The sequence below is a fragment of the Vespa crabro genome, chromosome 5, assembly GCF_910589235.1.
Source record: "Vespa crabro chromosome 5, iyVesCrab1.2, whole genome shotgun sequence".
Taxonomy (NCBI): Eukaryota; Metazoa; Arthropoda; class Insecta; order Hymenoptera; family Vespidae; genus Vespa; species Vespa crabro.
Window position 1 is genome coordinate 4,318,384 of NC_060959.1, and position 13,316 is coordinate 4,331,699.

General features: G+C 31.1%; 1 protein-coding gene and 1 long non-coding RNA gene across 12 annotated transcripts; both read left to right on the top strand.

Annotated features, from left to right (window-relative positions):
- Positions 1-667: 667 nt before the first annotated feature.
- LOC124424130 lies at positions 668-7,591 on the top strand. Of its 11 annotated transcripts, none has more exons than XR_006942232.1 (4): positions 668-838; positions 1,642-6,655; positions 6,821-7,286; positions 7,364-7,591. It is a non-coding gene; the product is annotated as an uncharacterized LOC124424130 (long non-coding RNA). The 11 variants fall into 11 exon arrangements; XR_006942238.1 differs by having other exon boundaries at positions 1,642-1,765; positions 1,893-7,286; XR_006942233.1 differs by having other exon boundaries at positions 669-838; positions 1,642-6,138; positions 6,289-7,286.
- LOC124424129 lies at positions 845-1,635 on the top strand. Its single transcript, XM_046962724.1, has one exon. It carries the CDS (start codon positions 1,120-1,122, stop codon positions 1,504-1,506), a length of 387 nt encoding a protein of 128 aa, XP_046818680.1. The 5' UTR covers positions 845-1,119; the 3' UTR covers positions 1,507-1,635.
- Positions 7,592-13,316: the final 5,725 nt, after the last annotated feature.

Sequence of the window (13,316 nt, forward strand, 5' to 3'; positions counted from 1 at the left end):
GCTTAAAAATCATATTTTTATGAAATTGTAATTATTTTTTTTCTTTGATCAAAGCCTGAATTATATTATAAAGTGTACCATTTCTATATAAACTTTCTATTTTAGGATTATAAAGACATGTGTATACTCTCTCACAGAGGGAGAGAGAAAGAGAGAGAGAGGGAAAGAAAGAGAGAGAGAGTATGAAACATAGAACAATAGATGTTTTAAAAGAAAGATATAAATAAATGAGTATATATACATAAAAATACTTTTAAACGAAAAAAGATATTACAAAGAACAAATAAATATTAAAGATATTGATTCTATAAAAAAAGTGGAAATTTGGCAACTCTGGGATTTATCCGCAGTAAGATGGCTGCATCAGACGTAGTATCGTCTGATGACGGTAGAAAAGTGGAAGGGGAGGTACGAGCCAATGACCGCATTGCAATCCCTACGCTAACGAACGTTTTTTTTCGTTTATTAATTATTTAAAAAAACGTAACATAATGACCAAAATTAATTACTATTATTATTTATAAACATCATAGAAATTAAAAAAATGATTTTTGACGAATAAATTGTGTCGTAATAATAAATTTGAAAGGATATTTAGGGAACTACTTTCTATCGATTGCGCGTAAGGACACTACATAGTGGGGTATAGAGAGGTATATAAGATCCCACCCAATCGTCTGGGCGGACCAGTTCCTTAGTCAACCTCAAGCGGAGAAGGTCGTGTTTGGCTCTTTCATAGTTTTTCTGTAGTTTTGTTGCAAATCAGTGTTACTTCTATTATTTGTTTTTACAATCCGCATTTCTGCTAGGATCGTCAAGAAACACGAGCCAGATACAGGTTGGTGTTTTCATTAATTATTAAGTTTGTTAGGTGGTACGCGAAAAGAATTTTATTTTCGCGACGTAGGCAACATTGGTATTTGTAAGTTAGTGCCTCAAGATACGAGCTTCGATACGATGTTCAAGAAAAAATTCGAAAGAAGAAGCTGAAGAAGTTCAACAGAGAATTGTTTCCTGTTTCATGGACCTCGTCACAACTTCATAAGCAGAGTAAACAGAGAGTCCCAACATCTGGATTTTATCTTGTCGCAATAATCTGCATCATTGGTTCGGAACAAGATGTTAAGACCTTGGGAAATCGACGTAGATCAACCAAGTAAGACTGAGCAATTATCCAATTGGATAAAGGAAGTACGTTGGAAGAAATTAATGTGCCGCCGAAATCGAAAACGTAATTTACGCATAGAAGCTGTTTTATCATACACTCTTTATAAAGCTGAATATGAACTACGAAGAAAACAGCTTTTAAGGATTTCACAATGGCGGAAACTTAAGTCCAAATTCTTGCCAAATTCACGATCTGATAATCATAATTGCGAAAGCCTGGAATACTCCGAGATATATCAAAAAAGTAATTTATGGGATGAACCAGTGTGTCAGGAATTGAGCAGCTTAAATGATTTTATGTTGAAACTCTCTGAAATTAAAGCTCCATTACGACGATGAATGGGACGATTAAAATTGTACCAAATTTCATCATTTGGATGGAACTGGAAGACTTTGCAGTATCTACTCGTGTACTATGGCATCTAGAAGTTACATCATTACCCTGGTGTATATCTGGAAATTTTTTACTTGCAGTCTCACCGTTTGAGGTGGCTATGGGACGGGTGATGGTCATGGAGAAGCTGTCCATGGACACTGGGCATACATCTAAGAAGTCAAGATACCATGCTGTCTGGTCCTAGTACCTGTCACCAGTTTGGTTTGTAAACTGTATCGAGTCAAAATATTTTATTATCTTTGGAAATTGGAATTTTCCAAAGAGAAAAAATATTTTATGAAAGTCCATAGTTAATTAGATTACAGAGAATGTGCTCTAATAATTTCAGGATAGATTTATAACATCACTGGAATGACTTTTGAGCAATAATTGATGACTATATAATTTTTGTAACATTCTGAAATGTGATATTAGATTATAGCATTTAATATTTTATTATAAGGATGTTTTATAATATAAAAGGATCTCAAATTATAGATTAATGGCGTGGATTTTTGATATATGATATATCGATGAAAATGTTAATTCACATTGAATTTTGTATATTATACATTATCTTATAGATGACAAAGATGAGTTACGGGAGTATCATGAAAATAAATATGTTTGAAATAAAAATGATTTTTTCATAATCTGCCAGTATCGTACATCATATTAATACCATAAATCCTTTTCAGTCTGCCATTCATCCTAGAAATCTTTGAGCGAGAGAACGATAGACGAATGTCGAAGCAATTGGTTATCGGCTGTGACGTTGTTGGCCTGTCCATGAATGAGGTGCGGTGAGACGATAAGATTTGTATCGAAAGGGAAAGGGGTTAGTCTTTGTTTTTAGAAGGCCGTGTAAGGCGCACTTTGGTCAAAATGTGTGGTGGCATAACGCACGTACGCATCATATCTTCGCACCTTCGGCACACAACCAAGTCGCGAGTCTTCTCAAAACCTTCAGCGCGCGATGCACAAGACTCACTGCGAGGCAGAGAACTCGTACTACTGTCTGGTGAGCTCTTTCGTATTGCCAACCACCCTTGTAACGTGTTTCTTCAGATTCGGAACATTTCTACTGAACGTGGAAGATTCTCAAAGTCCCCTCCAGTGTTTGCGCTGCTAATGCCAGTTTACTCTGATCGTTGACATGATGCAAAATTGACTATGCCAGTATCCAATCAACCTCATCAATATATTCTGTTAGCATAAGTTTTGAGGTATGATGATTCGTAATGCATGTCAGTAATTAAAGCAAAGAAATATGAGAGAAATGATCGTTGGTAAATATGAGTAGTTAAAGCAGTTTCATGCAAATTCATGCAGATTCATGAACAAAGAATAGCTATGGGTACTACTAACAAAGCAAATGGTGCATAAGTTTTTATATTTTTCTATGTTCTTTTGGTCTGTGTGCGCAATAATTATTTTCACAGATACGATGTGATCCTGAAAGAAACTTATCCCTAGGTGGCATAAAGGTACCCTGTATATCAATATTTTTATGAAACTAGGGATGGAATTTGTGCGTTATGTGTTTTCTAGATTAAATGGAAGCATGGTCAATAGAATCAATCTCACTGAGATATACAGAACAAGAGTTGATTGAAGGAAGGAGGTATCCCTCACAATTAGATGATATTATACGAACTGACATGTATAAATAGGACAGGGGGCAGGTGTATGTTGAGATTTTTTCACTGCAAAGTTCTATTTCGCTATGTGGATTTTGTATTCTTCGCTCTAATGATGGAGATAGGATTTAGCAATGATGAGAACTGCTTTGGATGGAAAAAATTGCTGGAACATGATAGAAAATCTTTTATACTTTGTTTGGTCAATGCAATTTTGTTTTAAGCCCTGAGGAAAATTATTTGAATATTGAAAATTGTCACAGTTAACAAGTGCAAATACATTGGATTTTTGAACACAAAACAATATGAAGAATATTGGAAAAAGGCTGGTTGGCTTGAAAGAAATTTGCTTATTAATATGAATATATATTTTAAAGTGTATATTCTGTTGTGAGGCTTCTCTTGGGGCTGTTTTGTTTTTCACAGTTTTCATACAAAAATTTTAATGCTCTGGAAGATTGCTGGAATTGTATATAACGCTCGTATAATCTCAATGTCTGGCTTAAATGGGAAAAGGTATGTTGGAGATCCCAGATTATTTACATTCTTATTCCAGTTACTATTAATCAGCCCCAAAGATCACAAGCACATGGCTTTGGATTTCGACTGGATCCTGGCATATTACAGTTGCTGATCATGTATTTGTAAGCAAACTTTACATAATGCATATGTTTGTACATAGTCGAATGTGCAATGTTGAAAAATTTATTATTATAATTTAAACTTATGTATTTAACTGTTTGAAAAGAGTTCATATGGTAAGGGTGGGCAAAACAAAATGTTGTTCTGAGCTACAGGAATGTTGCTGTGTTTCATGCAATGACTAAATGGAGAAGACTCATTCGGATAAATCTCTACGATATAATAACAAGATATCTTATTGAGCAAGAAAATATCGAATATTACTTAATGAATTCATATTAAAAGAAAAATAGAAAAACCTATATTTATTACATAGCAATTCTTCGATAATAGTATTTCTTGTTGCTCACCAAAGTTTAAATAACAGGTTCCTGCACTGCACGCTGATATCATATGATAACATATCTACAATATTTATTCATCATTTGAATATAAATTTAAACGAAATATTAAGGAGATGGATATTGTAAGAATTCATGTTCTAATAATTAGACATTCAAGTACCATAATTTTTAATAATATGTATGTAATGAGGTATTTAAACTTATATACCTAAACAAATTTTATGCAATTCTTGGATCAGCTTTTTTTTATATAGTTTAGATTTGTGGATGGTTTATGTGAGTATTAGGGGAGGAAAGGGAGGGCAAAAAGATTTTGCATTTTCTTTCCACAGAGATGCTAGCAGAACTATGCACATTTCCCATCAGGTATTCTTGTGATATCAGCCAAAGCATGTGCAGCATGGTAGTCTACTTCAGAACGCATTGTACCTAGCCAGTGGAAGATTAGAATATAGCTATTTGAGAAATGCATCTTTTGAAACTGCTAATGGGTGGAAAATTTCTTCATGGGATGCAGATGTTAACATATCCATTGAACGCATATATGTCCAACAACTACTATTTCGTCAGAAGATAATACTGCACAGAACATCCATCCGTATGTATCATGTAGAGAAAAACATTCATTATTTGAATTTTACATGACCATCTAAAGAAGGATAAAGTAATTTCATGCCAAAGTAGTAGATAGCTTTACTGTACAATTGCAACAATTTTATTATTTAATAAGCTATAGTAACATAATTTACAAGACTCATTAATATTGGAGTAAAATTACTCTAAAACAAAGAATTTCATTATAACGAAGTATAAGAGGTCGTTTTCCGATAGAAATGTTTCCCAGGTAAATAGTAGCTATTGCGGGATATATTAATATTTTTCTTACAGGAAAGTGTTTGAGATTAAAAATAACATTATTTCTTTAGATAAAAGCAATATGGAAGAAGTATATAAAGTGATGTGAATTTTATTATTGCTGCAATAATTTATTGATTGCTTTCGTTTAACGTATAGAATATGAGTACAAGATATGATATTACAGATTTGCTGTCATGAAATAGAAATTTTAATTTGCTTATGCTATGTAGCCAGGTAATTCATAAAGATATAATTTAAAACAGGAGGCTCATAATACTTAAACATAGGAAGAGGAATATTGTGTAGGTTGTGTGAAATTAGTGCATTCGTTCGTTAATATTTTATTATGCTATTATGTGAGAAAGTTCTTTGATATCAAATATGTGTGATAAAAACAAGTTTTGTGTAATGTGATAACCAAATATACATCAAGCTCAAGATAATGCGCATCAATATTGCTAAAATTGGGTGGAATATTAATTTGGTAGCTATATACGTTGAGTTTTACATATAGTATGACAATTTAAATCTACCAACACAATTTAATGAATGATGCTTGGTATTAAATTCTATGGCTGGAAGAGGTAGAAATATTGTAGAAATGGCTTTTGATGCTAGCAAACTTTGGTGAGTGAATTTTGTGAGTTATATTTTTTCAATTAAAAAGGACAATAAGACTAAATTTTAATGGCTGTATTAATTAATATGCTGTTTAAGTGCTGTGTATTGCGCTTTGAAACTATTCATTGATTTTAAACTACACATTGTATAATAATTGATTACTTTGCTTCAAACATTATTGTACTGCTATATCAGTGTATTGAGAACAGTTTAATAAATTGTTTAGGAATTTTTGGAAGAGAAGGGATGGGAGGGAGGGTACTAATAAATTGAAGATTCAATGGCATTTCAGATAGCATCACTTATGTGTGATATAGAAAAATTGTCTAGCATTGTGAGTTGTCCTTCTAGGATCAAGAATATGCATGAGATGGCAAATGCACTATACTAAATAGTAAAGGAAATGTCTAATTTCTAATATTTCATTGTTTCTATGATGCTAAGATAACGCTTCTCTCTTCCTGATTTTTTAAAAGCAGTATTAATTGAGGTATTTTTTCAACAAAAATCATTTTATTTAACATATTGTAAAAGGTAGAATTGGTAATTTTCTCCTAGAATATATTTCATAATTTGTGTAAAAGCAACCAATTAACTTGCAACCAATTTAGATATAACATTCACTTGATTAAATATCTAGCACTTCATCAATATAGGAAGGTATTATGAGAAGTCGAACAATTCAATACAGGAAGAAAAACAACATGGGTACACTATCGAAAGTAGCAATAATTGTGAAGTTTATATTAATGAAAATATTAAATATGAAAGAAGATGTATTTATTTTATAAAAACAGCTGACATATCGTATTTCCGAAGATTATTTTAATTTATGAAGATTATGAAGAGATTATGTTGATTTATGAAGATAATGAAGATTACGAAGATTATGAAGATTATTTAAATTATATATTGATTGTTATTTATGAAGATTAGTTAGAAACACAAGAAATTCTCGATATTCCTGGTCATGATTTGGATTCACCTGATTGGGAGCTTCGCTATACGTGAGTTATACTTCGTATTCTTCACATTTGTTAATCAGCTATTTTTAGAGGCCACATAAGTTTGTAAAAAATTGTAAATAAGGCTGTGAATGAAGATTATTGGAAGATAGTCGATCACAATTTTCTCAGGACATCAGTAATCGTTAAAACTTGAAATAAATCTAGTAAAAGGATCCTTGAAAACATCGATGGTGTCCCAATGCCCGATCGACTAGAGGATGGGATTGGTCGTCGAATTACTATGGCATCGGCAATCTACTAATTTTAGAAGAGGTTTTCATTTGGCATCATCATCTCTTGGGTTATACCTTCATAGTCAAACTTTTAGCAGTTGATCATTGAAATGATACACGGAAAGAGGAACTTGTAGGAATATTTTTGGAAGATGTCTCTAAAGGATCTTCTAGAAGTGGATTCGTTTTCGTTGTAGCAGTTGATGAAAACATCTATTATCGAAGAATGGGTTAATGGGATCTACATATGGCGTTTGTAATTTCCTGTGTCCTCTTTGATTTTATGATTTTTCTTGTACGCGATTAGAGGCGATGATTTTCAATTGACCAACGTCCTTAAACAGACCTTTGAATGATCCAGAGTTCCAGCAAAACAGCCTATTTTTTCATTTTAAAAGGTTTGTATCAAACTATGTGAATAATTGTATAACGTTTAATCTATTAGGTTTGTCTAATTACAAACTTTTTCTTACAGATATTTTTTTATACTTTGTTGGAGACTTCCTGCTTATAGAAGATAGGATTTTTTTTCGATATTTATTTTCTTTTTAGCTTTTGTTCATTGTTATTTTTTAATATTTTTCACATCTATAACCTTTTTAATGTCACAAGTGCATTAATGCGCTCTGCATTGTCAGCCTTGTAATAGTGTTGTCACTTAGACAAAAAACGCATGTATATACATTTTGGTTTGAACTCGTAATTATTATTGATTGTTTTTCTTACGGCCTAATGGATATTATCGAGATATTATTACATATTTGAAGCTTAAAAAATTAAAAAAAATATAAAAGAAAAAAATATTCAAAAGAGAAATAAAAAATATAAGGTCAAAAATAAAAAAATTAGAAAATAAAAGATTAGAAAATAAAAGATTAGAAAATAAAAAAGATCAGAAAATAAAAAAGATTAGAAAATAAAAAAGATTAGAAAATAAAAAAGATTAGAAAATAAAAAGATTAGAAAATAAAAAGATTAGAAAATAAAAAAGATTAGAAAATAAAAAGATTAGAAAATAAAAAGATTAGAAAATAAAAAGATTAGAAAATAAAAAGATTAGAAAATAAAAAGATTAGAAAATAAAAAGATTAGAAAATAAAAAGATTAGAAAATAAAAAAGATTAGAAAATAAAAAAAATAAAATTAATAGTTTACAAAAATAAAAATGAGATTCCCTAAAAAGTATGAAAAAAACCAGATTAGAGGAAATTAAAAGAAAAAATATGTAGATTTTATTATAATATATATTTATAATTTTGATGTATTGCTCTTAAAGTAAAACCAGTAAATGACTACGCAATTACTTAAACTATGATTATACATAATTATGTTAAATCTTATACTGGTAGCCAAATATTAGTTTGGGGAAAAAGAAATCCATTATTTTTGCGTGAACTTCAAGACTTTATTTAACATGTTTCGAATTGTCCGATTTGGGTCAAATAAAAAAAAAAATAAAATAATGGATTTCTTTCTCCACAACCTAATATTACAATATTTTAGGTGGCATTAGAAAGAAAAAAATTATGTTTTGAAGATTATTCTTAAATATGTTAGTGTCGTTATAAATTCAAAGATCAATCTTATTCAAAATCGCAAATAATTTGAATGATTGATTGGTTTATATAAAAAAACTGCAAATATTACAATATATTACAAATTTAATTCATATTTTGAGTAGGAAATCAATCATCTGAACTAAAGATTTTATTGTAAAATATTAATATCGATCTTTATTATAAAATATTAATATCTCAATTTTCATCATATTTTTAAAACAAATATTATTTTAATATCAAGCAAAATTATTCCATTTGAGCGAGTTTGAATTTTATACATTTTTAAATCAACTGAAATATTCTGAAAAATAATTGTATTGACGAAAAATTAGTAATGATATTTGCAAAACAAGAAATATATAAAAAGAAATATAAAAATTTCACTGATTATGAAAGAAACGATTCCATGTATCACAGAAACGAAGGCATTTAAATATTACTTTCTCAACATATATTCAAGTATCTAACCAATATACGTTACATATTTATAAAATTAATGATTGTAGTGATTACTAAGAAGCAAAAAATATTATAATAATAGAATAATTACAATGTTATAAGATAAATAAAAATACTTGCAAATTTGTAGCATGTATGTACCTTTCTACGTAAATATTTACTATTCCATTATAAAGCTAAAGAATAAATATATATTGAGAAAGTGAAAATACAGAAAAACAAAATATTTCAGGTTTTATAAATTTCAAATAAAATTTGTTGAAAAAACCAAGTACTGTGATTCATCGGAATATTAAAATATTCTTGTTATCATTCAGGAAACTGAACGTTTAGGATATCATAATAGTCATTTTTCGAGCGAACATAGAAGAATCATCACCTGGACAGCGGACATTGAAGGATCATCACCTGGACAAGCGGACATCGAAGGATCATCACCTGGACAAGCGGACATCGAAGGATCATCACCTGGACAAGCGGACATCGAAGGATCATCACCTGGACAAGCGGACATCGAAGGATCATCACCTGGACAAGCGGACATCGAAGGATCATCACCTGAACAAGCGGACATCGAAGGATCATCACCTGAACAAGCGGACATCGAAGGATCATCACCTGAACAAGCGGACATCGAAGGATCATCACCTGAACAAGCGGACATCGAAGGATCATCACCTGAACAAGCGGACATCGAAGGATCATCACCTGGACAAGCGGACATCGAAGGATCATCACCTGAACAAGCGGACATCGAAGGATCATCACCTGGACAAGCGGACATCGAAGGATCACCTGGACAAGCGGACATTGAAGGATCATCACCTGGACAAGTGGACATCGAAGGATCATCACCTGGACAAGCGGACATCGAAGGATCATCACCTGGACGAGCGGACATCGAAGGATCATCACCTGGACAAGCGGACATCGAAGGATCATCACCTGGACAAGCGGACATCGAAGGATCATCACCTGGACAAGCGGACATCGAAGGATCATCACCTGGACAAGCGGACATCGAAGGATCATCACCTGAACAAGCGGACATCGAAGGATCATCACCTGGACAAGCGGACATCGAAGGATCATGACCTGGACAAGCGAACATCGAAGGATCATGACCTGGACAAGCGGACATCGAAGGATCGTGACCTGGACAAGCGGACATCGAAGGATCATCATCTGGACAAGCGGACATCGAAGGATCAACACCTGGACAAGCGGACATCGAAGGATCATGACCTGGACAAGCGGACATCGAAGGATCATCACTTGGACAAGCGGACATCGAAGGATCAACACCTGAAGAAGCGGACATCGAAGGATTATCATTATCCAAACAGCGGATATCGAAGTATTATCATTATCCAGACAGCGGATATCGAAGTATTATCATTATCCAGACAGCGGATATCGAAGTATTATCATTATCCATACAGCGGATATCGAAGTATTATCATTATCCATACAGCGGATATCGAAGTATTATCATTATCCGGACAGCGGACATTGAAGGACTATCATTACCCGGGCAGCGGATATTAAAGGAGGATCATCACCCAGATAGTGGACATCGAGGGACCATCCTCATTAGTCGGAGTGGAGCGGACATCGAGGGACCATGATCATTTTTACTGGAGAGGGGTGGACATCGAGGGACTGTCATCATTATCCCGAAGAAGATCGGACATCGAGGGACTGTCATCATTAACTCGAAGAAGAGGGGACATCGAGGGATTGCCATTTACTGGAGAGGAGCGGACATCAAGGGACTGTTATCCATATCAAGAAGGAACCAAATCGCTATCCATAGAGCTGGACATCGAGGGAACATCATCGCCATCATCATTATCATCATTATCATCATCATCATCATCATTATTATTATCATTATCATCTTTATAATCATTATCATTATCACTATAATTATCCTAAGAACGAACATCGAGGGATCTTCATTACTTGGAGCACGGATATTGAAGGACTGTCATCACTCGAAGATCATCACTCGAAGATCATCACTAGAAGATCATCATTTGGAAAGATAATTTTTAATATTAGGAATCATGGGATCATCGTTATTCAGGCAACTCGATATCATGACGTATATATCATCATCTGGAAGATTGAACTTTGAGGAAACACTCACTTGTTCAGGTACTATCTACCGAAAGAACATTATCATTATTTGAACTTAAGCATAAAAAGATTCAATAAAATCATACAAAAAAGCAAACATTGAAATATCATAATAGTCACTACCATAGTTACCATTATCAAAGAATTTAAATATTTGAGAGCTATCATCCAAAATACTAAACATCAATTAAGGAGACCATCATAGTCATCTAAGGAACGAGCATCAAAGAGCTACTTATAAGAAGACATCATAATGTCAGAATATCATATAAAAAACTATTGTTAGAAAATAATGAATTATAGAGGCATCGAAATTGTAGAATCGATTAATATTATGAAACTTTGATATCAAGAACTTCATTTAGAGATAAAAAAAAATTTCTAGAAAGAGCTTCTGAACTATTACCAATATTTTTGTTTTTTGATACATTCTAGAATTTTTCAAATGTTTAAAATTTAATTGTTAAAAGTTATGTACACATCTATATTATTTATTTAAAAATAATATAATCGTAGAAGTATTTTTGTTAAGTACAGTTTGTACATTTTTACTTTTGTTTACAGAAGCATCCATCAAGAACGATAATAAAATACATTGTAAAATTAATAATTCATTAACATGAAGAATGGGAAGACACGAAGAATCAAGATAAAGAGAAACATTTTAATTAATAAATAGTAATTTTAAGGAAGTTAATTTTAATATTCAATAATTTATATTTTCAGTAGTGTGAGTGTGTATATATATATGTATGTATGTATGATGTATGTATGATGTATGTATGATGTATGTATGATGTATGTATGATGTATGTATGATGTATGTATGATGTATGTATGATGGATGTATGTATGTATGTATGTATGTATGTATGTATAATAAATATATATATATATATTGTGTGTGTGTGTGTGTGTGTGTGTGTGTGCGCGTGCGCGTACGTGCGCGTACGTGTGTAAAGAAACTTGTAAAATTATATTTTAACAATTATATATATATATATATATATATATATATATATATATATATATATATAATACACGTTTACTGTATATTGTATAAAATTTTTTATATTTTATTATTTTTGATATAGTATGTATGTCAGTAATTATAAAAATTATAAAATTAATCATTGTCTAAGATTTTAACTAATATAACTAATAATATAATTCTATGTAAAAACTCATAGTTCTAATGGAAAGTAATTACAATATTTGTGAAAATATATTTTTTATTAAATGATTTTCTACACAAATTTTTAATGTTTCAATAAATATTGCGCTTTTATATCAATATTGTAATTATTGGGTTATACCTGTATAATATTCTTGAGTTACGAAATATGAAATTAAATTTATAAATATGAAATATAGAATGTCCGTACTTTTATTGGTAAAAGTATGTAATAATAAAAGTATTTTCATAATAGAATTGTTAATATAGATTAAATACTAAAGCATGATAACGTAATATCTTTAAACAATACGATTTTTGAAAAACTGGTTCCATATGAGCATAAAAAATCAAGTAAGTAGACAAAATCATAGAACATCAATAATTAATTTTTTAAAGTTACTTCTTTAGAATAATTTAAAATTGCCGCCAAGTGAATTTAAAGTTAGGAAACAATTTTTTAAAATGATTAAATTTTCTTTATTTTTAAACGAAAAATCAATTTAATATAACTTCGAATATTCAGAATAACTATATGTAAAATAATAATATCCGTACAGACTTTAAAACTAAAAGATGTAAGGTTAAATAATAAATAAATTTGTGAAATTATATTCCCGATAGTAATCTGTTATTTTATGTATAAATATTAAACAAGAACAGATTTAACATTCAATCGAAAATTCTATCGCAATAACAATTTTTAAATATAAATAAAAGATATAAGTTCAAACTATTCCATTTAAATATTTTCATCGATAAATGGGTGCATATGATTGGATCGTTGTTGGAAATATTGTTTTTCTTAAGATCGAAGGGAAAAAAACTTTTTTATTTATTATTACATATGCGTTTATTTAAAATGTAGATTTTCCTTAAATTTAGATCAAATTAAATTTATTAAAGATTCACAATATCTATACATGTGAATGAATCGGTCGAAAAAATCATATATGTATGTAAATCTAGTTTTCGGAATGCGTCAGGGCCTTCGAAGCGCTACGAACAGTTTTCCGACGTATGGTACCATATCATATCGGAAAGGTGATCGTTGATTGGCTCGCGCTTGGTACTCGTAATGCCCCACACTACCA

Excerpts from the sequence above, each read along its gene's own strand:
- LOC124424129 (XM_046962724.1), top strand. The coding sequence starts at position 1,120 with ATGTTAAGACCTTGGGAAATCGACGTAGATCAACCAAGTAAGACTGAG.